Raw genomic sequence first — 27,560 nt, 5'->3', positions numbered from 1 at the left:
TACCTGCCAGGTGAGACACGGAAAAGACAGTCAAGTCCTCGCAGTAAACCCGCTTCTTCACCATTCTGAGAGGAGCTGAACGCGAGTGGTCCGCTGACCCTGCACGCCGGACAGGTGAGCTCATTTACCTGTAGACACACACCGTGCTGCTGTTTTGTTTGCGCAGTTATGCTAACCATTTAACCAACTGCCTTGCTGATCAGGATGTATGTAATCGTGTTTTTCCCCTCCCCAGTTTCCAGGTAAAAAAACCCCCAGACAATCAAAAACACCTGTTGCGTCCGGCTGACCTGCGATTATCAGCGCGACCCGCAGTGCTCAGTATCATTAACCGGGTACCAACACCTCGGTAGGCCCGCAGTTGTGAGCTCCGGCAGGTACAGGAAGAGCACCAAACGCCTGCCTCTGTCCGCAGAGAGATTCCCGCCTGCAGAACTTGTGTTATCCGCACAGCTGGAAACTTTGCCTGGGAATTTCTGTGCTCAAATTTCAGTCATTGTTTCTGGTCGTGTGTGTAACTTCCCATCCCGGCCTTTAGCGCAGGGCTGCCTGCCACATGGTTTGGAGGGATTTCTGTAAATCATGTTTTAAATCTGGGCTGCATAATTGAACTATTCCAGCGTCACTGACTGTTACACGAGCAGAGTCAACATCAGTGTCGCCACTGTATCATTTGATTTAGCAGCACCACAACCCAACAGCTGCATGCTGGTGGGCCTGACCTCCTCATGCATCTGCTGTCCCAGCAGAGTCTGATCTCCAGAGGATTGTAGCGTTTCCTTTAAGACTGCCCAAACTGAAGCCGATCACAGGTTCACAGCAGCAGCTGCTTTTCTGGCTGTTCAGGTGTACTTCCAGTAGTTCAGTTGTGACATATCCCATGGAGGGCATGGCAGTGGTGTTACCACTTGCAGACAAACCTTCAGTATTTCAGGTATGTTGGTGAACCAGCTCTGTTCTCAGAGGAAGGGTGTGACTGTACTTTAGAGTGGCAGAATTTAATTAAAACTGACAATAAAAGGCTACCTGCTGCTGCCACTAAACACTTCACATAAGGATGTTATTGCACACTGAGTACATGACTTTAGCATAATGAAAGGAAAAATGATTGTTTCCCTATGCAGCAATACAAATAAAGCAGCACTTCCTGCTATACTGTGTCTTCCTTTCATTTAGCATGGCTGAAATCACCCAAGTGACACTAAAAACTGAAGAGGAGGAGCGATACGAACAGTCTCAGTTCAAACTGACTTTTAAGTAGTAGGTGTAGTTTCTTGAAGTCTAAGGTTTTCAAGAGGACTCAAACCCAGAGGCTTTGAGCAGTTTCTGCCTTTGGAAACTCAAAACCTGTACTACAGGTAACTCTGTGGTTACATGTGCCAGGGTCAGAGGTCACTGAAGGCTTCAAACGTTCTGCATTACGGGTTCTCCCACATCAAGCGGGCCCCAGAGGGGGTGACTGCAGGTCGTCATGAGCAGAGGAGTGAAACTAAGGTCACTGAATATCTTGACCAATAAACTAATGTGACCTTTAACACTAACCCCCCCCCCCCCCCTGTATTCTTATCAACTAAAGCTGTGGGATGAAGCGGGCATGTCAGGTGAGATGTGCTGAGTGGCCTACAGCTTCACAAACACGTTGTATTCATGGTGTAAATGCTGATGCAATTTATTACATTTTGAGATGCTACAAGTAAAAGCAACTTAAATTCATTTTACTTTAAAAGTCCAACATGTTGATTCATGATTGGTAGATTGCATAAAGCCCTAAATCAAAGAAAACAGACAACACATGAAAGTAAAGTCATATCTGAAGCACAACATACACAAATACACATCACTGTGATCTGTACCCTCACCAACTGGAAGCACGTCCACTAGGTGGCGTTCTCATCAAAGAATAAATTAGGGAGACCCACCACAGTGGGTGCGCTAGCTCCGCTACAACCACAACTTTTAATCGCTCCAATTTGTAAAGTCCCTGAAAAACAACACGTATATGGCACATCTCATTCTGTCAACAGAAAGTAGCACACACTGTAGTTCAATGACAGTTGCATGTTTGTTCAACGCACTACGAGAGAAGAGTTTCTGCGTACAGCACAGGGGCTTGTTCTCCACGCAGATTTATAATTTCAGCAACATTTATTACAAAGCAAAAACTACGCAGCACCAAATGCTCAATGAGTGAGTCATTGTGTGGCAATCACAAACATTTCAGCAATGTGCTCTTCATTATCCGTTTTTTCCCTCTCATAGCCAAAAATATCAGGACCTGAAGAAATATAAAACAAAACACTAGAATTTCTCCTTTCTGCAAGCAGGAAGTATGAGACCGGACAGTCCTGGAAGTGACAGCGGGGAAGCTTGGCCAATGAAAACTGAGGAAACAATGTGAGGAAAAAAGAAATTTACAAAAATAAATATAAAGCTCCCTTTCTCAATAAAGACAACGAGCAGGATACAAGTTTCATGGAGGGAGAACCGAACAGTTTCCACATGATTTGGTCGAATGTAAAAAACAAGAACGCAGATTTACACACAGCGTCTGAGCATGAACTCAGGTTTGACACAGGCAACATGCATTTCATTTGGTACTGGTTCTTTTATGGGCCAGCTGGAAATGACAAGCTCATATGAAATATTGGCAGAAGACTGAAATACTGTACAGCAGTATATGTGAGCACATATTTAGTTTCTACAGAGAGATTATTATTGGCTGTTTGCAGCTTTAGCCCTTTCTGATAATAAAGAGGGAGCCAGTTAATATTGATACAGAGCTGAGATGCATGTACACATCTGTACACTCTCAGTAAGCATGCACATAGAAACAGTAAGTCATATACAGTCATACCACTACAGTTTAAGAAAGACAGGGTTAAGTGGAAAAAAAAAAAAGTTCCCCTCACAAGCAAAAAAACCGCAAACACATCGAGCTGATCGATGTCCACGGATCGCCGCTAAGCTCCACCTCTTCTGCGCTGGAACAAGGTGGGAAACATATGAAAGCCAGAGCTACCAGCACCGAAATCAAGGCTTTGTTTTATAATTACAGCAAATAAAACAAAATATAATGCATCCCCTTCAGAGTCAAAGGCTGTGTGGCACATGGGCAGCCCTCACAGGGCCTCGCTGCACAGCACGGCGAGAACAGAGGCGCAGCACGCTGTAACAAAGAAGCTGCCACGTTGGTATCTAAGACACTGTAACAGCCACAGTGGACCAGACAGGCATGTCCCATGAAGAGTCTCGAGGAACTGTTACATCCAGCAGAGGCTTTAAGCCCTTTGATGGCACACAATGACCACAGCAGGGGGGCAGTTCCTTCATTTACACAGCAAAGAATCATGGGAGATTTCTTTTGGCTAGGCTTAATGTCACATCAGTTCAAAGAAATATGCAATCACATTTTACAGATCATTAAAAAAAAGATGAGTATTTCTAGCACTCACACATCCACTTCCTCAACTTTGGAGGATATTAAAAAAAAAAAAAAAAAAAAATCCCACTGCCAACTCATGACTGTCCGAAGGATTCTGGCCAACAGAGTGTGAATGGGTGAAAATAAAAGATAAACACACACACACACAGGAGGACTGACAGCATGTGTGCGCACGGGCGAGAGCCTGAGTCACCGCTTGTGATGGGCACCTGAAAAAGATGGAAGAGACAGAAAATGAGCTCCATATACTGCAGTGTAGCGCTGCCACAAACGATTGATAGTCGACGTAATCGTGACTAGTTGACTAATCGTGGCCCTGCTGCAGTGCAATTTATGCTGCAGTGTTTATGAACTCAAGTTTTCCAAGGTAGCGTTCAGGAGTTTATTAATATGAGTGACGAGAAACCAGCTCTGGTCGAACTAAACGCCTTCAGCACTCTCACGTGTTCATGTAGGCAGTGCTAAGAAAATAAAGGGAGACGTTCCTATTTAGACATTTGGCCAAAACAAACCACTTGAAAGAAATGAAGATGTTCATTTTAACATTGATGATGTCAAAGATGAGGCCTGGGGACCAGAAGACTGGACATCTGGACAGCAATGAAAAATGTAAACTTTAGACTTTTAACTGGTTTTTTTCCTACTGATAAATGACCAAAGTAATCAAGTAAACTTTTTGTTTGTTCATTCCCAACTTCAAGCTTATTTGGATGCAAACAACATCGGGGAAAATACAGTCGGGTCTAAGCTTTAGCACGGAAACTGCATTACTGCTAGTCTTTAATGATCTTCTCTCAATCGCTGACTCGGGGCGCCCTGTGGTCTTAGCTTTGCTCGATTTGTCCTCTGCTTTTGATTTGGTGGACCATAATGTCCTTTTAATGAGGCTTAAGGTGGGCATCACGGGCAGTGCCCTTAGCTGGTTTAAATCCTATCAGAAAGGTCCTTTTCTGTCACCATGGGTACCTGCTCCTCCTCCATTGCCCCGGTCACCTCTGGTGTCCCCCTGGGGTCTGTACTGGGTCCTATGCTGTTCTCTTAATACTTGTTATCCTTGGGCCGAATCCTTGAAAAATACAATATTTCTTTCCACTTTTATGTGGATGACATTCAAATCCATTTTGAACTGGCTGAGGATGTCACGTCATCGTTGCAACACTTCTTCAATTGTATGAATGAAGTTAAAAACTGGCTGCTGAGCAATTCCCTCATTCTCAATGATAAGAAGATGGAAATCATAATCGTCGATAGTCAGGCTGAACTCAATGATGTATTTGGGCCCTTTGCTGACTCTTTCTGATACCCGGGTGTTGTCTTGGACAGTTCCTCTAAGCTGGACAAACACGTGTCCTCGGTAGTTGAATCCAGTTTCTATCAATCACGTCTAATCTCCAAGGCCAAGCCCTACATACCACGTAAGCACCTTGAAAAACGTATCCATGCCTTTGTTACATCCAGATTAGTTTACTGTAATTCCCTTTATGCTGGTCTCCATTCTGCCGTCGTTCAAAATGGGACTGGTAGGTTTGAGTCTATTACTCCGGTTCTTTCTGACCTGCACTGGCTTCCCATTAAAATCACATTGATTTTAAAATCTTATTGTTCACGTTTAAAATCATAAATAATACCACACCCAGCTATCTTACTGATCTCCTCAGCTTTTACACCCCCGGGGGAGCGCTTAGATCAGCAGGCCAAATGCTCCTGGTGTGACCTACATCTCGGCTCAACACCAGAGGTGACCGAGCATTCGCCTCTCTTGCACCCTACCTCTGGAATAATCTCAACCTATATCTGCGTGTTCGTAATGGCACTGTGTTTTATCGTTTTGCTCTGATTAAAGCTTATCGTGTTTAACCTTCAGCCTTTGGCTTGTGCCTACTGTATATTGCATAGTTATGTCTCCCACCTGTCAGTATATTTGTATCTGTAACTGCACTTAATCGATTCTGTGAAGCACTTTGGCACACCCCTGGTCTTGAAATGTGCTATATAAATAAAACAAATAAAAAAACAAAAACTTCTTAGTTAAATACTGTAGTATTACTAGTATATTTAGTTAATTAAACTTCTGAGCCAGTGTTGAGTCTGACAGCCTGATGTATTTCTATCTGCAGATTCAAAGTTAACTCTTTCTTTGCAGAACACACGCAGCCAGGAACGCTGGGAGAGACACGGCTATTAGCATCAAGCAGACTAAAGTGCAAAAACACCACAGTGTTGAAAAAGGGCAGCAGCTGCCTTGTTTAGGTTTTCATTTACCTCTGTAAGTTGGATCAGGTCTGGCTGGAGCGCGAGGGGCAGCAGGGTGATCTGGGTAGACGTAGCCAGGACTGACATTCTCATAGTCATGTGTGCGCGGCTGTGGAGGCCTGAAACACGTGCAAAACATTAATACATTTCTGCTTCTTTACAGACTGGACATTTCTTCTGGTGAGAGCCGTGTACCTCGGAGGCTTGTAGTTCTTCTGCCTTTGGTACTCGTACTCCTCTCGTGTCCTGGGCCGGACAACGTCCTCGGAGTTTGGCTGGAAACCAACAGAAATTATGGTTCTCGTCCCACAGAGGAAATACAGTCTTATATGGAAAAAGCACGCATGTTAAAAATATGCACGTCATGGAAATTACCCTGTAGTCTCCCTCTTGCCGCCTCCTCTCCACTGCCATCCTTTCCATGGCCAGCCTCTCCCGCTCCTTCTCTTTCTCCCATTCGCGATTCTTCCTGTACTCCTTTTTCTCTTGCTCCATCAGCAGTCGGGCGATTTCCTGGCAAAGCGAGGCGACTAGGTCATTTACCCCAGAATACGTCCTACATGTCACATGACATAACTCTACACAAGCGTCCCAGATGTCATCAGAGAACACCTGGTTCACACGAAGCAGCCAAAGCGACACCTCCAGTGCTGCAGAGCATCTTTGCACGTAACATTTATCCATGTTGGAGGAGGAGTTTCCACACACTCACCTCGTCTTGTGCCACTTGGGCTGCACGCACGTGCATCTGGCTCGCCTGAAACCAGAGAAAAGGTTACGTTCTCACACAGATGTTACGTGATGTTGGAAACACACAAGAAAAACACTTTCAGTTTGGTTTTTGACATCAAGGCTTCAAGTTCTTTACAGCTTTGATAACAGAGTCAAATGCTTTACTGTCATTGGCTGCTCTGGAGCCAATCACGTTTCATCATGTCAAATCAAATAATGCACAACAAAAATACATTTATGGGCAGAGTTATTCAAACATTTTCATTTCTTTACAAAACTGATTTCTAAACAAAGAAGAAGAAACTCAACCACACACAGACCGACAGACCTTTAACTTTGCTCTTTGCGCACACTGTTTGCTAACTATAAGCTAATGTGATTGTTCCCTGTACGTCACGGTGTGCGTGCACATATGGACAACACGTACTTCTCTTCTGGTTTCCTTCCTGACCTTAATTTCCTCCTCTTGCAGTTTCCTGGCCACCTCCAGGTCCTTCAGCTCTTGCTCGCGCAGATCGAGCTTGGTCAAACCCTTGGTGGCCTCACTCAGTCCGTACTCAGTCTCTGGCATTACTGACCCGCCGCCATGGTGCGCAATACGACCTGCAAAAGGCAAATCATGACTAACAGAGCAGGGCTGCGATGATTATTTATTAGGATTCGCTTCAGCAAAAGGAAATCTCATCTTAAAGGTGCAATTTACACAATTACAGAATAAAGTAAAGTTTGTATCATTTTTCTTGATAAATTAAAATGATTTATGGATCAAAATCATTTGTCTGTTGAATGATCAATAATTTGATGCCACATTCACACAAAAATACATTCAGCAGCAGTTTGATCAAAGCCAATGCACCTTTAAAGGGCTGCAGTGCATCTCCACTGGTGTTGTTCGCTGCGTTTGGGTCATTTAAACCTGTGGCAGATCTCAGATCAGTTAAAACCATGAAATGGTAAAGTTTAGCTTGTTCAATTGACAAGAACACACAACCAGCTCTGAAGCCCTTTATCAAGGAAACATTTGAGCTTACAAAGCTCATCAAGCCATAAGAAAGCACACAGCACACGCCTCACTCCAAGCACAGAGACAAGAAAACTCCACACTAGGCGAAATAAATCATTGGCCTCAAACCTGAAATCACAAGATCGCTGATCCTGAAAACAGTGAATCTAACGTGTGTGTTAGCAATCGCTGTTAGACTGACCCACCACCTCAGACTGCCACAGAAAGGTTTAGCACACCACACAGCCCCCCCCGCAGAGCCCAGAGGGAGCTCGGGGTGATACCTGTCTCTCCGCTGGGTTGACTATGACTGCGTTCCCTGCCACGACCCTCCCCCTGCTGGAGGTCCCAGAACTCCCTGCTGTCTCCTCTGCCTTCATCGCCCCTATGATCTCCAAACAGCTCATTGGGGCTGGACTGGACACGGTGCCGTCCCCTGGTCCTCTCAAAATCCTCCTCTTCCCCCTCCCAGGAAGCCCTCCCTTCCCTCAGCCGGTCCCGGCTGTGTGCTGGCTCCACAAAGGCCTCTTCGAGTCCTCTCTCCCTGCTCCGGGTTCTCGCTCTTTGTCTTCCTTTATCTCGATGTCCGTGTCCCTCTAGCTCTCTGTCCAAACTTCGTCCTCTGTCTCTGGATCTTTCTCCGTCCCGCCCCTCTGCTCTTCCCCACCTGAGGTCCTGGTCTCTGTCCCTCCTCTGGTCTCTTGCAGTATACCTCTCATATTCCGGTTCTCTGCCTCCGTCTCGGTCGTACTGCCTGTTCTGCTCTCTGACCCACGTTTTGTCCCTCTCTTTAGGAATTTGTACTGGAGGTGGTCTAGCTGGCCTCTCTTTCCTCCTCACCACTCTCTCTGTGTCCTCGTATCCTAAATCCCTGGCTCTGCCAGTCTGTGAGGGCTCGTGCTCTGGATACCTGTCCCCGTGTTTGCCTCTGTTGTGCATCAGGTGCTCAGGAAAAGGATCTGCGTGCCTGCTACGGCCTCCTTCTCCCAGCAGATAGCCTTCTGGGTATCTGGAGCGACCACGGGGTGCTGCAGCATCCAGTTTTGGGTGTCTGCTCCTTTTAGGTTCTGTTGAACTATAATCTGGAGAGTAATCTCGACGTGAGCTCACCGGAGCATCGTATCGCCCGGGGGACGTCGGTGTGTGATGTCTGGGTTTGTCCAAGTCTAGAGGTCTTCTTGCAGCTGAGCAAAGCAGAGTGAGAAGGCACGATGATGATGATGGTGGTGGTTGATGAAAACAGGGAAAGTTAACAACAACAGACAGGTGTAATATAAGTCAAGACAGTGAGCACCGGGTTAGATACAGCACCTGTGAGGAGAGCAGTGGTTAGAAGAAAGAGGAAATGCAGAAGATGACATTAAATGACCCAAAACGTCCCGGCAGTTGTTACGGTTGGAAAATTAAAATGTTGCAAAGACAGCAACAGCGAGTGTTAGCCGCTATCAGACAGTCTGACTGGATATAAAGGCACTCAGGACTCATGATGGGACATCAACCAGTATATGATGTTTTTAAATGGTTACAAATGGTCTGCTCCTCCATTGCACTCCACATGCCACTGCTTTTGTAAATACAGACGCTGCAGACACACCAACAGAGCAAACTGTTGATCTGAGCACTTCACCTTTAAGGAAACCTGTTTGTTGGGAGTCGACATGTGGCTGAGAAATGTTTGAATGAATACAAATGAAAGGAAACGCACAGCGAGGAACAAAGCTCAGGCCAGTCCTCGCCGCACTGCCAGTCAGTGCAATGGCATTCCAGTTATCCAACCAGCAGCAGGGAGGTACGAGCAGAGCCTGACACCTGCTCAGACGCCCACGGGCATTCGCTGTTTGCTCACCTCGTCTCACTTTAAAAAAATAAAATATTCTCCTATTTTTAACCTTTTATTCTACCCTGACAGCTGTTCAGTGACGAGAAGCAACATGTTTTTGTACGTCAGAGAGAGAGACTGTGACATCATCACAGTCACAGGTGCAAACGCCCAGTGGTGACGTTACAGGTGAGCAGTTACATAAGTTCTCACAGTCTGCAGTCGATACAGAGAACAAGCAGGTGGACTGACAGCGAGAGGCTCGCCCGTCCCCGTCTGCGCCGACAAACACCAACACGGAAACTATTCAAATCAGCTTCCGTGACAGTTTAAATGAACAAACAAGCACAAGATAAAAATCACTCACGAGCACTTTAAGTAGAAACTGTGTGTGTGTTGAATTTTTGCAGAGCACCAAATTGCTAGAAAACCAGACTGATTTTTCTTCTGTTGACTAAAAGGAAAAAAGAGATTTTCCTCTGTGCTTCCTGTGTGGGAGCGACACCACTGTAGAGGTTTAGTGTTCTGAGTCAATCTCAGAAACAAAACACCCAAAAGGGTTGAAATGGCAAAGCTGGTAGTCAGCATGTCACATTAGATTTAGCAGCTGCAGAGAGAAAAGCTGAGCTTTTATTAGGAACAGGAAATTTACTTCCTCCCACACTCACACTCACAACTGTGGTTCAAGACCTGCGACCGCACTCATGCCTCAACAAGACGCAATAAGAAACGGCCGCAGCGCTTCAGGTACAGAAGCAATCGTGATGACATTTTGGATTAGGACTTGCAGCAAAGCTTCAATTTTTCAACATGAAACATAAAATTGTGACACTGAGCTGCTAACACGTTTTAGAAGCCCCAAAAAACACTAAAAACATGTTGTTGTTTTTTTAAATACATCAGGAGTAAATCTAAAATTGCTCCTAATTCACTAAATGCCAACTCTGGTACAAAAGGCTCAATCAGCGCTCTGCACTGGGAGTAAAAGGACGAGTTATTTCTCTGCAGGAACACGCAAGCCTTCCTTCAGGGTTAATTATGTGCTTATAAATGCATTCCACAATCTTCAAGTCAGCAACAATCGCCATGAGTGTTAGAGACACGCCCACCGCACTCAAAGCTGGAGACAAAACCAAATCCGGCACAGAAACAGAGACCGATCACCTCCCGTGGCCTTACTCATGACTTTATATTCTTCTGTGAAAAGCTGTGAGAATTATTCTTTAATCCTTGAAAGAGTAGTTGTCAAACAGCTAACAGATCATCTGCAGAGGCTTATTTGAAGAGTTTCAGTCAGGTTTCAGAGCTCATCACAGCACAGAAACAGCTTTAGTGAAGGTTACAAATGATCTTCTTATGGCCTCTGACAGTGGACTCATCTCTGTGCTTGTCCTGCTAGACCTCAGTGCAGCGTTCGATACTGTCGACCATAATATCCTATTAGAGCGATTAGAACATGCTGTAGGTATTACAGGTACTGCACTGCAGTGGTTTGTATCATATCTATCTCATAGACTCCAGTTTGTGCATGTAAATGGAGAGTCCTCTTCACACACTGAGGTTAATTATGGAGTTCCACAGGGTTCAGTGCTAGGACCAATTCTGTTTACATTATACATGCTTCCCTTAGGCAGCATCATTAGAAGACATAGCATACATTTACACTGCTATGCAGATGACACCCAGCTCTATCTGTCCATGAAGCCAGATAACACACACCAATGAGTTAAACTGCAGGAATGTCTTAAAGACATAAAGACCTGGATGGCCGCTAACTTCCTGCTTCTTCATTCAGATCAAACTGAGGTTATTGTACTCGGCCCTGAAAAGCTTAGAAATATGGTATCTAAGCAGATTCTTCCTCTGGATGGCATTACCTTGGCCTCCAGTAACACTGTGAGGAACCTTGGAGTCATTTTTGACCAGGATATGTCCTTCAATGCACATATTAAACAAATATGTAAGACTGCTTTCTTCCATTTGTGCAACATCTCTAAAGTTAGAAATATTCTGTCTCAGAGTGACGCTGAAAAACTAGTTCATGCATTTATTACTTCCAGGCTGGACGACTGTAATTCATTATTATCAGGAAGTCCTAAAAACTCCCTGAAAAGCCTTCAGCTGATCCAAAATGCTGCAGCAAGAGTCCTGACAGGGACTAGAAAGAGAGCATATTTCTCCTGTTTTGGCTTCCTGTTAAATCCAGGATTCAAAATCCTGCTCCTCACATACAAGGTCTTAAATAATCAGGCCCCATCTTATCTTAATGACCTTGTAGTACCATATCACCCTATTAGAGCACTTCGCTCTCGCTCTGCAGGCCTACTTGTTGTTCCTAGAGTATTTAAAAGTAGAATGGGAGGCAGAGCCTTCAGTTTTCAGGCCCCTCTTCTGTGGAACCAGCTTCCAGTTTGGATTCAGGAGACAGACACTATCTCTACTTTCAAGATTAGGCTTCAAACTTTCCTTTTTGCTAAAGCATATAGTTAGGGCTGGACCAGGTGACCCTGAATCCTCCCTTAGTTATGCTGCAATAGACGTAGACTGCCGGGGATTCCCATGATGCATTGAATCATATCTGCTATTAATCTCTGTCTCTCTTCCACAGCATGTCTTTATCCTGTCTTCCTTCTCTCACCCCAACCAATCACAGCAGATGGCCCCGCCCCTCCCTGAGCCTGGTTCTGTTGGAGGTTTCTTCCTGTTCAAAGGGAGTTTTTCCTTCCCACTGTCGCCAAAGGGCCGCTCATACAACGGTCAGCCGTTTTACAGATAGAAAACTAGCTTTGCTCCGACAGCCATAAGTCAACATAAATGAGGCATTTACATAAGTCAGCGGTGCTCTCCTCACCTCCATGATCTTCATCAAAGCGCGTTTCCAGCTGCTTATGTCTCCTCCTGTCCTCTTTCATCTCCTTCTCCTGCAGCTTACGAGCGATGGCCTGCAACAAAACAACGCAACAGTAAGCACGTCGTCCCGCATCAATATAGAAATGTCCCACTTAGACAAAGGTCATATTTCTTTGGGTGCACGTACAGTAGCTCGCTTCTCAGGCCAATTAGCACATGCTTCGTACACCTTATGGAGCACGTAGGAGGCGATCTGACCCAAGTTAGCTCACTCTGACTAATCTAACACAAACAGTGTTGCTGATTGGGAAACAGAATCTAGGATTTCTCAGCTTTCCCATTTATCAACAATGTCATTGTAATGTTTAAAAAAAAAGAAGAAAAAAAAAAGGTCCCAATTACTTAAAAATAAAATAAAATAAAATAAAAGTGGAAACAAAGGCGCAATGATTGGAAAAGAATGACCCGCCCAAAACAGGAAGACTAGAAACAACTGAGGGGTAGAAACAAGCAGCACTGCCTCAGGTCCACTTCCTACCGCATCTTTCTCTTCTTGCTGTCGCTGTCGCTCTGCCTGTCGGACCAGTTCCTCCTGAATCTCCTGGGCGATCTCGTTATCTTGCCGCTCGCTGGGGTTCACATGTGTTGCAAGCATGTACGAAGAGAAGAAGCGGGAAAATGTTACAGCAGGGATGTAATGGAAGGACATTTTTAAATTCACAGCTTTGCTTAAAGATGCATATTTACACTGACACATTTGTTAAATAAGCCTTATTACACTTTTCAAGTCTCAATTATTCTGACGACAAACTCACACAGTGGTGCTGAAACCGGCTCTGGTACTACACACGTTAGATTGTTGTGTATATAAAGGTTTAAAAGCCTCACTGACTTCAACACTGTGAAAATGATGCACTTTTTTGTCACTTACAGTTTTCAGTAATTCTGTTTCATAAGGGGAGTCAACACCCGAACCCTCAGCTTTGAAGTCATCCAGCATGTTGTGAATGATGGTCAGCGCGCCTCAGGCAGGAGCAGGAGGATCTTAGCTCACTGCAGGGTTGATCTCACTAGCGCCTTGGCTCACGCTCATCTTTGAAGCTGCACGATTTAGTCAAAAACACCATCTGCCTGCAGGGCTGGTGTGTGAAAATCCTTACAGTGTGTGCAGACGCACCTGAGTGTGAAATCTTACTAACAGAAGGAGGAGCTTATACAACCCACGCCGTACCTGGATTTGACCCGAGTGGTTAACGGCTTAGGATGAATTAAAGTGGCACATGTAAACAAACTGCTGCACCTGAGCGTCTTGAAACAGTACGTGCTGAGAAAGAAGTGATGCTGTTTAGTCCGGTGTCTAAGTGGCGAGTGTGGGATAGACGGTGAGCTTGGAACAAGACCGGCAGCACCGGCCTGCATGCGTCGGTGAGGCATCTGGCACCCAGGGAGTGCAATCCCTCTACTCGAGCCCTGCATGTTTATGTGTGTTTAAAATAAGTGGGTTCGGCGAGTCAGCGCTTTTATGTTGATTAAAACTGCAGAGCACAGAAAGACTCCAAGTGCCTTTTTGCACACTTGGGATGCAACTGCTGCTTTGGGCTGAAACAGAGACAACAGAGCTCTCTGCTATGTTCAGCGGAGCCAGATTTATGTTTCTGCATCAGGCCACTGTGGTTAGTAAGTGTACATGCTGCATTGCTTTGGACATGCAGTTGGAAGCAACCCAAACCCCTCGGGGAATATAATTATACATCAGCGGTGACAAAGACACCACACAGACTCCATAACAACTGAAGAAGATCTGCTTATGCCGTTTGTTTCTGCATGTTTCTAAAGCAGGATAAAGACTGAAAGCATTTTGTAGGTTAGCTTGAGTCTATGAGTCTCCTAACACAGATATAACATGTCTTTAGCACAGACCTGTTAGGAAGTCTGTTACATCCTACGCCTAATTGATGCATGGCTCAGCAACATCTGCTCTTAAATAATCTGAAAACCAGCTGGTCAGCAGAACCAGCTCCAAACCTCATGATTGCTCCTTGGCAAAAACAAGATTGAAAGCATACTGAATGACAGGATCTTCTATTTATAACAATAACAGTGTTAAACCTACTCTGAACAATCACTCAGCAGGAGTCACCTAGAGCGCTGCGTTGGCTGACCTCGCTGCTGAAGCACAAATCTGTCCGAGGACGGGGTTTGGGAGTAATTACATGAGATTAGACTAATTGGAAACAGATGCCATCATCAAAGTAACTAATAACGCTCACAGCGAGTACTGCTGAGTAATCTGATGGCTTTAAAAGTCCTCGAGGTGCATCGAGTGCTTCATTTCAAAAACCAAACATCCAACCAGCAGATCCTTATTTTTCTACTTGGACAAATGTTGCTCATATGCACAACTATAACCAGGCGCATGCTTTTATGCAACTGCTGACTCTAGTATGACTTTTCATTAGCACAAAGCTCAATGAATAAATGTGCTCCATGGCATTATTGATTTGGACTTTATCTGAGCCATCAGCCACATCTCCAGGAATTCCTGCTCTTCTTACATTTAACAGGTGTGTATGAGGCTGACGTGTGAGGGACACCTACATGGCAACGTTCTCTTTCTGAGTCTTGATCTTGGCCCTCTCATCCTCCTCCTCTTGGAGCTTCTTGGCCACCTGCAGGTCGTTCTGCACCAGACGGCTCTTATAGACATTGGAGGCCAAGTGGCTCTCAACTGTTGACACACACACAGAGACACACACACACACAGGCTTGACTATCAGTGAGATAACATAAATGTTGAACAGCAGAGGTTATTTGCAGGTCTACACGTCAGCGTCTGAGGACAAGAGAAACGCCGCGGCCGTTTCAGCCTCTGCTATTCAACAGACTGCGCTCTCAGTCGCTGAGGAATGAATGTTGGCGGCTGAGGCGTCGTTCCAAGGTTGTGTGACGGCATGCAGTCGACCATAACAGATGAGAAATCCTGCTTGCTGACGCACTTCTAGCACTTTGTAAGCAGCGCATCACTCACTCGCTCAGTTCTGTTCACTTTGTTATTGATCCGGGACAAAATTACATTTGGCAATTTGTACGCGAGGAGCTCCATAAGGTCTGTGTCTGTGATCGGTGGGATGGAAACAGGAAACCATGTCACAGCTGTGCCATCATGATAAAGAGTCGAGGGACTGACATCGATTTTTGGGGGGTTCTCTTGAATGACGCTGGGATTAATTTTTCACGTGCTGACAGCCCATGAAAAAAAAAAAAAAAGTCTGAAGGTATAACTGAAGTCACACCGTAAAATGAAGGACATTTATCCACTGCCATGTTTGCCGTGTCAACAGCAATCTGGATTCATCTTTCAAGGAAACAAAATGGACATTGTGAAATCTGTTCATAAAACACATCCTCTGAAGAGGCCTCGGGCCATTCAGGAAAAGAAACAACGCTGAGCTGTGAGAACAGACACGAGTGGAAATCTGCACGGTGAAAAGAAGCAAACACAGAAACGGAAGATGCCAAGTGCTGACACGGCCTTGCAGAAATGTTTCCATGTGACATTTGGACACTTTGCTGTTCTGCATGCTCAACATTTTGAATGGGAACAAAAGCCAGCTGTATCTGCACATGAACACAAACTCAATGTGCTTAAAATCTTCTTTTGGACGCCATCTGCTGATGTGATCCATGAAGAAAAACAAAACGGGGGGGGGGGGGGGGGGGGGGGCACTGCATATTTAGAGAACTACTGAAATATATCAAATGGCATCCTCCCTTTTGACTTCCAGGGTCAAAGTTGAAAGAACACTCTGCCAACACAAACCTGATCAGTTACTGTGGCAACAAAGGAGCAAATGGAAATGAGCCTTGGTGGTAGATCCCTACAGCTTTAAAAGGGCACAATCACATTCATTACAGCTAATCTGCACTGAGAGTGTGGCTGGATGACATCTGCCTTCCTCTTATTTAGCAGAGCTCGTGGCATGATTTATCTTTATATGGTTTTACAATGGAGGAAACGGAAAGACAAACTAGTGTCCTCTACAGCAGCGCGTTCTCTCGGTTCACACTCTAAACTTAGTGCAGAGGTTCACCAGACTCGATAATAATACAGCAGCAGCCCGTCTCTGATGCACGGAAAGAACCTGAAAAAGATGTTGATGTGAGATTTCAACAACTTATCTTGATGCGAGGGAACGGAGCCCTCTATAATGACTCTAATTACTTGCATATAGAGCAGGGCGATATGGCCAAAAATATTTATCACGATATATATTTGAAAATTTGCGATAACGATATAACCGACGATATAATTGATGCGAGACAAAATACAACTCCACAACATTACTAGCACAAAAAGACAACCTTCCATTTATTTTCACTTAAACAAGAAGCTGGTTTTTATGTACATTAAAGCTTTATAAAAATTTAACAGTGCAAATGCAAATTCCTTGCTGAAAGTTTAACCAAAAGGCATTTCCAGTAGAAATGGGCTGACATATCCTAAGCATAACCATGTATAATATCCACTGAAGTTAAAAAGAGGTGCTTTGCAACATTAAACTGCAGTGTGCAGTACGTATTTTTCGGACCATAAGGTGCACGGGATTATAAGGCACATTAAGCGAAACAAAGCAGTCAGATAAATCAAACTTTATTAAACTCATTCTTCTTGCTTCCTCCACTTCTGTACCATTGATTCATTAATGTTGAATTCTCTGGCAGCTGCTCTATTCCCATGTTGTTGCAGTATATTAATGACTAACCTCGTATTGTGGATGGATTATCTCAGTTGTTCTCCTGACTGAAGTTTGGTCCGTTTACAGCATCCTGCCATGCGATTGCATTTGTTTCTAACCATGAAGAACCTTCACGTTAACTTTTATAAGTGGAAAAGTGTTAGTGTTCGTCCTCCAGCTTCACTGTTTATGTTATGCTAACATAGCTGTGTCGCTAGCGATCACGTAGCACATCATTATATACCAGCTAGCCCAACTTCAGTAACCCTACAAACGTCACTGCTGTTTAGTTTCCTGTCTTCATTTATGTTGGAAGTGATAGCAGAGCTGTACGTTTGAATTTTTTCAGAAATCTCTCAGTCAGAACATGCAATATCATGCTTAGGTAACTAGCGAAACTAGCGAGCTAACTTCCGCTAGCTTCCTGCTAACTTCTAACTCCGTTAAATGTAATAACTTTTGTTTTCATGGATGCCTGGAAGTTAAACTTCATAGTTACACCTGGTAAAGCAGCAATGCTGATCGTTTTATTAAAGATGAAAGAATTTAGACAGTTTTTAACTCTAAGTGATGCTGCAGTGTTGTTTGACCTGAAGTATACGGAGTTTAGGACCCAGATTACTCCCAGATTTAAGAGCATCTTAGTCTGACAATAACAACGGCCGCTTGCATGTTCTGCAAAAAAATGTGCTTTGTTGTGTATCTGACGGACAAACACCAAACCAGTTCCACATCACGGAAGTTGCACCATTTTTACAAACCAATTCTGGTTCATCTGTTTCACTCAACAATCGGCCATGTGCGTATGAAAACAAAGGCACTGCGCATGCGCGTTTTACTCATTCTATCGCGATATTTCATTTTCCTATCGTTGCCTAACATTATACCGGTATTACCGTGAACGGTATAATATGGCCCAGCCCTACTTGCATATGTGCTCACATTAAAGTACCAGCTAGCGTAAAAGGAGACACAGATGCAGTGTGTTCAGCTCTACAATCAGAGCTTTCTGTGCTACAGCTGCTGCACACAAAAAAGCCACCTCACTGCTCTGATGCAGAGCTTTGTGGCGTCCCGCAACATGGCTCGACTAATTGTGTACCAGGGTTTATACGGGCTTAATCAGACTGCAGCCACTGACGCCGCGCTCTGCCCTGCAAATAGCAAAGTGGAGCATCGTGGGCTGCATGCATGCTTTTACTGCTACAAATAAAACATAATTCAAAGCTTGATTTTTAGCAAAGTGATACCAAATGATTTAGGAAAGAAACAATCTGCAGTTACAGAAAAATCCCAATGCAGAAAACAGTGCAATAATAAATGGCACCAAGTGTTTAAACAGACTCTCCACATACAGACCTCTCTGTATAAACTTGGATTTCTGTCACGTGAATAACGCAGCCACACTTTCGTCTGCCTGAACACAGTCAGGGAAAGCAAACGTCTGAAGGAGGGAGAAGGCAGCACTGTTTGTCAAACGCTTGTTTTACCCGTGACACTCCTCAGGAGTAGAAACTCATTTTATCAAGAGTCAAGCTGAATGTGAGAATGAATGAGAACCACTGCCTTAGGATGAAGAAAAACCCCAAACATGACTAATGTGTAGATGCTTACTTTCTTGTTCCTGGAGGTTATAGGCCAGGGAGTGGTCCTCCAGCACGGCAAAGTCTCGGCACACTAAAGAAAGGAAGAAAAACAGGCTTCATTTAAAAACGAGTGCTGGAAAGTGTAGCAAACGTTACAATCATTCAAACAGCCCCATGTATTCAAACACAGAGCTATGCTCCCAGTTAAACACAAGCTTGAGGAAGAAGAGACGTCAATTTGAATCAGACTTCTCACGGTTTCCCCGTTTAACATCTGGCACGTCTTCCCTCATGTGCTTAATCAATAAAAATGAATTTAAAGTCATGACGGAAGGCAAAGTGTCAGGATTCCACCAACAGGGAATCAAATGTGTCACGATACTGAGAAACTACTCCTAAAACTGTTTTTAATCTGATAAGCTGAGCAGAGTGCCTCGCTGCACAATGAGCACATCATTCTTAGCTACACAAAGTGATTTTAGATCCTGTCTGACCTTCTGGAATTTGTTTTTGGATCTGAGATGAACTGAAAGTGAAAGAGGAAGCGCTCTGCACTCAGACTAAAAAAGCGCTCAGGGTTTTTTATCTTGACAAGTTATTTTAAGGTGAGAAGAAGTGAGAAAACGTTTTGTTGCTGCCCTAAAGTGCAATTCAAAAGGCAACATTTAGTTGCTCATCTAGCAGAAAACACATCCCAAAGGCAGTAAAACAAAACGTGTTTGTGTATAGCCAAATAAGCTACAGTAAGTAAAGTAAGATTAACCTGAATTTTCTATCTAAGCTGAGTTTTTATGACGCAGGACTTTTTTCCTGTCGTTTTCAGGCCTGGCCAAAGACTAAAAGTCCACCAGCCACAATCTCAGCTCTGTAGGAAGAGAATAAAAATGTTTTCTTAAAGAAAAAAATATGAACTGCTCATTTTCCATATCTACAGATAACCCGAGAGCAAACTTTCCAGGCTTGGTTTCGGTATCACTGGTGCTGCCAAAAGATTCATCCTGAAAACAACAGTTTCGGCTGATGGAGTAGGTGGGGATTTTTTCCTCCGAAACCCCCCAGCACCAAACGTCATCCCGACACATCCACCTGATCCTTCTCAACGACGCACACAGCTCGTGTCTCTTCACGTTTGCTCCAGATCTTTAACAGCAGACGGTTTCCTGTTAAGAAGAACTAAGGAGGCGGTTTTAGGCCTTTCTCACAACCTCAGCTAAACATGAATGTGGACTTAAAAGTTCTGTCAGCGTAGCTTAACTCCCCCTACTTAGCAACTTACCATAGCATCATATAAACAGAATACTCTGTCATGGCTTCATCAAACAAAAAGCCTTCAGAAGTGTGGAGCTGGCACCAGATCGCTTCAACAAAGCAAAAGCAATCTGGCATCATACATATTCACCAGTGTCGATCAGTTTGTGGAGCTCACACTGTCTCCTCACCCCTGTTAAGCTTACAGTCCAAAGATTACTTCATCCACATGAAATATTAATAACCAGTAACTGCCTGTGACTGTGTGACTGTAGAGATCGCTGGGAGGGAATCGACCACCATTAGGCAAACACACTTGATAAATCATCCAGACTGCCTCGTTGTGCACGATGGCTAATGACAGATGCTTTGAAGGAGGATGACACCTCCACCGAGCATTTTCTCAACCATATGCTTAATCTTCTTAGCAAAGAGACTGTATCGTGGCTGCTGCTGCTTTATACGTCAACAGTACTTTAACAGTTGCTTTTAAACAGACTTCAGAAGAATTCAGCACAAGTGAAAGACAGGTTACAGCTGCACTCACGGTTTAGGTTTTCACACCATCATTCACTTCAGGACCTGAAATAGAAAATAGGTCTAACATGTGTGCACTATGCAAATAGATGGACACTTCTGCGTTTAATAAACCACAAGAACATCTAAATATAAGTAAATATTTCAAGTTCATTTCTGCACCTCGTTGTTTTTACTGTTTTCTAACTTTTCCAGCAGTTTTGTAGAGTCCATCCCTTCCCAATGCAGACTAGACAAGCAGTGCAGGATTCTTCTCTCTCTGACCAGAATAACAAACATCCTGCCCAGCAGCTGCTTCACACTAACAGGTGCTTCCCACCAGCAAAGCATCCCATCCATAATGCTTTTCCATATAAACACCCCCGTTTCCATTCTGCTTTTCAAATCCACAAACAATAGCAGACCTAGTTCTGGGTGTCTATGTGGCAAAGAGCTCGTGGGATTCATATTCTGAACAGTCATAAGAAGCAGGAGGAAATGGCACCAGAGAATATGAGACCGGGGGCAAAACAACAAACAAAACTCAAACAGAGCTTGTGTTCAAAACTCTGGCTGGACCACATACCTTAAAACAGGAAAACAACTCAGGTGACAAAGTTACAAGTCATGTAAACACAGCACATTTCACCAGCCCAGCACTGTGTTTAATATGAGGCGGCTCTCACTGTGTCAACATGTACACAACACATAAAACGGTGTTTCCCACTGTAAACCTGCCTGGATGACACCTGCACCCAGACTGACCATCTAACTCCAGCCTGAAAAGACCAGTAAGTGTGCTAGCATCCACTAGCAGCGTGTGCTAAGAGCCACATTAGCCGTAGTGCATGAGACAAACAAATAAACACCTGCGTTTACTCGGTTAACATTAGCCTCGCTAGAGTTATCCTAACCTAACAGGCTGGCTGTTTAAGAGCTAGCTTGCTTTATATTTTTCCAGGAAACATGTTATGTGGACATTACCCTCTTTCACTCCAGGTAGTTTATTCTGGTCGATGCTAACGTTACATTCAGCCATGTTGTCACGGATAATAAGTAAAAACAAGAAAAAGAAAAGAAAAAAACCCGTTGACGGTGAATTACACTTCAGCGTTTTTTCCGAAGGTTAACGGCAGCCTGATTGATCGCCTTAACTCATAAACCCGATTGATGGTTCAGGTGCTGGACGACCCTTTGATTAGTTTCGGTAACCACCCTCTCCTGATACGTCGCCGCTGTAATTGCCAGGCTGTTACTCTGCTGTAGCTAGCTGCCTGTCAGATTGCTAGCGTCCCTCCCTCCCTCCTACACCCGGCCAACGGAGTAAGAGGATATTTCCTGTCTAGATTTTTCAGAATAAAATACCAGCGTTCGCAAGACTTGTGCAGGAAAAATAAATCAATTCAATTTAATTCAATTCAATTTTATTTATATAGCGCCAAATCACAACAACAGTCGCCTCAAGGCGACTCACACACACACTCGAATAAAAAGAAAAGAAAATCAAAGTGAAGATTGTTCAAGAGTTCCCTTATTTATTTATAAATATTAATTAAAAATATTTATATATTCGTGACACAATAAATAAAGAAATACAACTGAACCATGCTACTGACTACACCAGACCTACATGCTTACGAACTTAGCCCAGCCAGTATAACTTTAACCTTTGACTGTGCAAAAGCCAACATTTAGATTTAGCTTTATACTTTAGGTTTTTTGAAATGTACCTTTATCAGCCAGCTTCCCAAACATTTATTGAATATATTATTAAACTAAAAGAAACGTTTAACGAAGCTCTCCATTGAGGTAAAAAATTGTCTAAGAATACACTTATGTTTCGGAAAATGAGACTATTTGAATTTAAACCCTTACATTATAAATAGCTGAAATACATCACCAAAATAAGCTAGTAATAATTGTGGATTTTCTAAACTTGGCATGATTAGTACACGAAAGTGCTGCAGTTTTAAGTGTATATTTTCATAGTGATCATTACAAGTCAGCAGCAGATACAACTGCTCCGTTTATAAATTCAGGGACATAAGAATGCACTGCTGCTATTAACGTCTGCTTTAAGCTGAAAAGTGAGTGAGCACACTTCCGGTTGGTTTCTAACTACTTGCGGCTGACTTACGAGAGGCTTTGAATTGACGCAGCCCTCTTCTCGAGGTTCAGCTGCTGTAGACGTGTGCTGCATGTGCAGCTTCGGAAAGTCTTCACCACGAAGCAACCGTGGGTCATCACTACGGTGCACGCGAGCAACGATTCATGTGTGGGAACCGTCAAGGCAGACTGAGTGAATGGATCCGCATTTACACGCGTCATGCCTTCTATAAAATACACGCTCACTGCAGCTGCTCTTTTGATTATGATAATCTAATTGCTCCCTCTGGTGTTCAGCTCTACCACAACCGCTTCCAATTGAGATAACATCCCTAAAATAAGTCGATGGTAGCGGTCCATTTGCAGATAAATCAATGGGATTGTTTGTGGTCGCGTGCACAGACGGCTTCCTTAAGTGATGCTTAAGCAAAGCAGTTTTACTGTTTAGTTTTTCAGTGAAATACAATGAGGTCAACAAAGGCCTGACCTCTGATGTTAAAGATGAAATAGAACAGAAGCTGGACTGGAGGCTGTGGGGCTCTGAGGAGTGCTTAAACTGCTTGGGTTATGCTGTTACAGAGTTACGAATGCATCGTAAGGTCTTTAAGTGCATCCAAATGATATTTAGTTGGCGTGAACAGTGACTGCCTCCTGCAGACTCAGTAGCCTAGTTTCAGTTCTTTATCGGTACATTTGGTTTTCATTTACAGACCCTGAAGATCCCCTCAGCACAGTCTTTCCTGATTCTTCAGCTTTCGTGTTTGTAGTCTCTTTATTTGTGTATTTAGAAGATGAGTGGCTAAAGGAGCGAGCTTGTGGAAACCCCCTGTATGCAAGTCTCATTTCAAAGGACTCTTATAATAACAGCCAAATTTAGCAGGTTCAAGCAGTTCATTTCCCTTAGCCTGCACAAACGCTGTGTGCGCTCCTCTGGCTGACGTATGAAATGTGATTTCCTTGATTCATAGAATAGGATACGGTAAAATGGGAGGTGTGGGATGTTTGGCGTTGCCTCAGTGATGGATGCTTCTTCACCTCCAAAGCAGTCCTGAAGCCAAGATTGAAGAGCCCGTCTCTGGTTATGGTGCACTTAAGGACCGAATCAATTTACTTGCCACTCTTTCCCTAGGCCAACCCACTCCTGCGTACCTATTTTAGGAAGCAATTAAAGTAAAAGAAAAAGACTTGCGAGTGCCAAGAACATCTGATCCTGGTTCACAACCAACAGGTTGATTAATAGCATCCTCTCTTTTTGATTTACCCGTGTCAGAGTGATGTAGGGTTTCTGGGCCGCACGTCCGCGTCAGATCGCTGTATTTCATTCAGACGATTCACGGGCCCCGTGAGAAGGTGGCTCAGTGACGAAGTCCACAGTGACGAGAAGTGAATTTAGTAATCAAGGGGCCGACAGGCCCCTCCTCCCAGCTCGGAGAAGTATAAATATATTGACGGGATGGTTTTAAGCAAGTGGACATCTAGCCTTGCTCGAAGGAGTGCTCACAGTGCGAAATCTGCTTGAAACATTACATTGAATGCCATGGACAGGGTTACAGCTGTGAGCTACTGTTTAGGACTCCTGAATTTGTTTCTACTGCTCAATGTAGACGGGAGGAGCCTATTTAATCCAGGTGAGTGTGCAAAACAGCACATTTTATTTGAATTAGAATGCCAAATGCATGCAACTGCTAATTAAATGCTTTGTCTATCACTACAGTTTTATCAAATTTCAACATATTGAGAGATAATAAGCATATAACTCACTGTGTGTTTGCTTTGGTACATCCAGGAAACCCTGCTTTCAGTCAGAAAGAAGACACAGATTCCCAGAGCAAGATTCTGGCACTATTACTGCACAAAAGCTTGGTCCCAGTGGAAAAGGATGATCCTCTGGGTGAGACCTACAAACAAATGCCTGTGATAACATGCACAGGTACATTTCTGCTTTGGTTAACTGGGTCTCCTTTCTGCAGGTGTTGAGCTGGCTAATAAATTAGCTGAGATCGAGGAGGTAAGGCTTATTTTAACTGGCACTAATAAAATGTGATTTCGATGTTATTATAATGTGAACAAGCTGCTCGTGTATAAATGGCGCACTCATTTTTTGTTACACATTCTCAAAAGTTGTTACAGTAATTCACAAAAACATTGGAAAACCTCTCTCGATGTGTTATAATCACTTTGATCTGTATTTCTAGCTGAGAGTGCTGAGGGAGGACCTGGAGCTGGAGAGGAAGATTACAGCTAATATGGTAGAAGGCAAATCCATAACAAGGAAACGCGGAGAACGTAAGCTCTAACATTTACAATCATTACACTATAAATATACTTAATATGAGCTCATTGTACAAAATGCTGTCTTTTTGCCTGTAGCCTGCTTCTGGAAGTACTGCGTTTGAGACGGATGCGAGAGGAGGATAACCACTGTGAAATCTTGCTGCAAAGCCCAACATAGCCTTAAAACTCAGACTAGCAGTAGTATAATCACACTGTATTTATCCCAGCAATATAGAGATGTAACATAGTTGTTTCATTAATAAAGGTTTCGTTTCACCGTGGCTTTACATCTAGAATCTGTAAATAATCAGCCGCTCACTGGAAATACTTGAGGGTCACATATGACGAAACATTACACATTACTTTACCTGAGAGTTTTCTTTGCATGACACGTGTGTTTCTGTCGCCCTCCTGTGGTAGAATTGGGAATTACATGCTTGTTTGTTTTTCACACAAGTTCTATCGCCTCATCACTGCTTATAGAAATGCACCGCTGTTAATTTTACTGTGTAAATAAAATCATAATGTGAATCTGTACTTCTTGTTTTCTTTTTTCCTTTAAAAGTTTCAATGTTTAGAATTAATTTTAGGATTAATTTATTTAGTATTTATTTTTAGTATTTATTTATTTATTGTCATTGTCAAGAACAATGAAATTGCGTTTGGGGCTTCCATACAACCCCCAAAAAAGAAGAAAATAATAAATACCCCTTAAAACCCAAGTGTACATATTTAACCCAGTGTGACTCCAATGCAATAAGACAATCCTTAGCAATAATGTTCGTAGAAATTCAGACAAAGACCTGAGAAACATGACAAAATACAACAATGCAACCCATTCAATATTATTGTACTGTGAGATATGATATCAGATATGATAGTTATCTATTTAAGAAAGAGGGGGGGGGGGCAGGAGGGGGAAGAGAATAAAGATATGATGCACCAATGCAGACCAGTTCATTGCTATTAAGAAGTTGGATATGGTTATTGTCCGTGAGAGGGGGGCAGAGAGTTCAGGAGCCTCACAGCCTGTGGATACAGGCTGTTGGCCAGTCTGGATGTTCTGGCCTGTATAGACCTGTACCTTCTCCCTGAGGGCAGCAGGTGGAAAAGGTGGCGCGCAGGGTGATGTTGGTCCCGCAGGATACTGTGCACCCTCCTCAGACAGCGAGTGGGGAAGATATTACTGATCTCTGGCAGACTTGTTCCAATAATTCTGCCAGCTTCTTTCACCACCCGCTGGAGTGCTTGCTGATCGGCCTTGGTGCAGCTGGGGAACCACACTAGAAATCCATACGTCAGAACGCTGCTGATGGCACAGTTGTAGAAGTTCAACATCAGAGATCTGGGAATGTGTGCGCTCCGCAGTCTCCTCAGGTAGTAGAGGCGCTGTTGGGCCTTCCGTGCAACTGAGGTGATATGGTTGCCCCAGGACAGGTCCTCGGTCACAGTTACCCCCAAGAATTTAAAACTGCTCACCCTCTCCACCGCCTCACTGCCAATGAAGAGAGGCAGATGGTTGTTATGACCCCTCTTCCGGAAATCTACAATGATCTCCTTGGTCTTTTTGGTGTTTAAGACCAAGTTATTGTCGTGGCACCATGACTCTAGTTGTTGCACCTCTGTCCTATAGTTTGTCTCATCATTGTTGGATATAAGTCCGAGCACTGTAGTGTCATCTGCAAACTTAACAATGAGATTGGACGCGCAGGAGGAAATACAGTCATGGGTGAAGAGAGTGTATAGCAGAGGGCTCAGGACACACCCCTGAGGGGCACCGGTGTTGACCACAAGGGTGGAAGAGGTGTTCTTACCCACTCTGACACTCTGTCTACGGTTAGTGAGGAAGTCCACAATCCAGTTGCACAGAGAGGAGTTAAGTCCCAGTTGGTGGAGTTTGGGACGGAGTTTGTATGGCCGGATGGTATTAAAAGCCGAGCTGTAGTCTACAAAGAGGAGCCGTGCATAGGTGTTCCTGTGTTCCAAGTGCTTCAGTAATGTGTGCAGCACTGTGGCGATCGCATCCTCGGTTGACCGGTTCTCCCTGTATGCAAACTGGTGCGAGTCCAGGGATGGTGGAAAAGCAGCTCTGATGTGTTTAATGACCAGTCTCTCCAGGCATTTGGCGGGAATGGGGGTGAGTGCCACAGGTCTGAAATCGTTCAGACATGTGACATTTGACTGTTTTGGGATGGGAACGATGGTTGCTGCTTTGAAACAGGATGGTACCAGTGAACAGGACAACGAGGTGTTATATATAGAGGTGAAGACGTCCGCCAGGTCCGCAGCACAGTCTTTTAGCACCCGGCCCAGCACTCCATCCGGCCCGGCCGCCTTCCTGGTGTTAATGCTCCGGAACACACGCCTCAGCTCATGAGTGCTCAGGACTGGAGCAGGATCGGTTGAGGGGAGAGGGGACAGGACAGGGTCGGTGTTCTCCCTGTCAAAACGGGCATAAAAGAGATTTAGATCCTCAGCCAGAGTAGAACTGTCGGCTGAGGGTGATGGTGTTCTTCTTTTGTAGTCCGTGATAGCCCTGATGCCCTCCCAGACCTGCCTTGGGTTTGTGTTGTTCTCAAACCTGGCCTCGATACGCCTCCTGTGCTGCTGCTTGGCAGTCTTGATGCCTCTTCTCAGGTTGGCCCTGGCAGCACTGTATGCCTCCTGGTCCCCGGATTTGAAAGCGTTGTTCCTTGTTCGAATAAGTTGTTGAACTCCGTGTGTCATCCAGGGTGGATTATTAGGGAACACACGGAATCGTTTCCAAGTTGTTACATTGTCCACACAGAAACAGATGTAGTCCAAGACAGTGGAGGTGTAACTGTCCAATGCGACACGATTGTCAGTGTTCTTGTTTTCTTTTTTCCTTTAAAAGTTTCAATGTTTAGAATTGATTTTAGGATTAATTTAGCATCAAAGGGGGAAATAGAAAAAGGCGTTGTTAACACTACTGAAGACTAAATCATTTCTAATTATATATTTATTCTACTGATGT

At 44.1% G+C, this 27,560-nt stretch overlaps 2 protein-coding genes across 3 annotated transcripts; one reads left to right on the top strand and one right to left on the bottom strand.

Moving 5' to 3' along the window:
* Positions 1-1,629: 1,629 nt before the first annotated feature.
* ccdc50a (coiled-coil domain containing 50a) lies at positions 1,630-21,484 on the bottom strand. 2 transcript variants are annotated; one of them, XM_085264124.1, is made up of 12 exons: positions 21,170-21,484; positions 18,450-18,512; positions 14,698-14,827; positions 12,638-12,728; positions 12,101-12,191; positions 7,715-8,614; positions 6,879-7,030; positions 6,408-6,452; positions 6,071-6,208; positions 5,891-5,970; positions 5,705-5,814; positions 1,630-3,651 (listed from the first exon to the last, which is right to left on the bottom strand). In XM_085264124.1, exons 1-12 carry the CDS (start codon positions 21,222-21,224, stop codon positions 3,632-3,634), a joined length of 1,875 nt encoding a protein of 624 aa, XP_085120250.1. In that variant the 5' UTR covers positions 21,225-21,484; the 3' UTR covers positions 1,630-3,631. The 2 variants fall into 2 exon arrangements, with proteins under 2 accessions (XP_085120250.1, XP_085120251.1); XM_085264125.1 differs by lacking the exon at positions 7,715-8,614 and having other exon boundaries at positions 1,631-3,651; positions 21,170-21,477.
* Positions 21,485-23,429: 1,945 nt separating this feature from the next.
* Positions 23,430-25,100, top strand: uts2d (urotensin 2 domain containing). Its single transcript, XM_085264934.1, has 5 exons — positions 23,430-23,919; positions 24,078-24,182; positions 24,262-24,299; positions 24,487-24,577; positions 24,662-25,100. Exons 1-5 carry the CDS (start codon positions 23,829-23,831, stop codon positions 24,685-24,687), a joined length of 351 nt encoding a protein of 116 aa, XP_085121060.1. The 5' UTR covers positions 23,430-23,828; the 3' UTR covers positions 24,688-25,100.
* Positions 25,101-27,560: the final 2,460 nt, after the last annotated feature.

This window comes from Mchenga conophoros, linkage group LG23 (genome assembly GCF_057382185.1).
Source record: "Mchenga conophoros isolate Kocher_MC1m ecotype Shallow Benthic linkage group LG23, M_conophoros_male_GT1.1, whole genome shotgun sequence".
NCBI classification, from domain to species: domain Eukaryota; kingdom Metazoa; phylum Chordata; class Actinopteri; order Cichliformes; family Cichlidae; genus Mchenga; species Mchenga conophoros.
Note: the sequence above shows the minus strand (reverse complement) of the source record. Positions and strands in the feature narration are given on the sequence as shown.

Excerpts from the sequence above, each read along its gene's own strand:
- ccdc50a (XM_085264124.1), bottom strand. The coding sequence starts at position 21,224 with ATGGCTGAATGTAACGTTAGCATCGACCAGAATAAACTACCTGGAGTG. Across the intron at positions 18,513-21,169 it reads ACTACCTGGAGTGAAAGAGG|TGTGCCGAGACTTTGCCGTG; the intron begins GTAATGTCCACA and ends TCCTTTCTTTAG. Across the intron at positions 3,652-5,704 it reads ACCTGATCCAACTTACAGAG|GTGCCCATCACAAGCGGTGA; the intron begins GTAAATGAAAAC and ends CATCTTTTTCAG.
- uts2d (XM_085264934.1), top strand. The coding sequence starts at position 23,829 with ATGGACAGGGTTACAGCTGTGAGCTACTGTTTAGGACTCCTGAATTTG. Across the intron at positions 24,183-24,261 it reads GGAAAAGGATGATCCTCTGG|GTGTTGAGCTGGCTAATAAA; the intron begins GTGAGACCTACA and ends TCCTTTCTGCAG. Across the intron at positions 24,578-24,661 it reads AACAAGGAAACGCGGAGAAC|CCTGCTTCTGGAAGTACTGC; the intron begins GTAAGCTCTAAC and ends TTTTGCCTGTAG.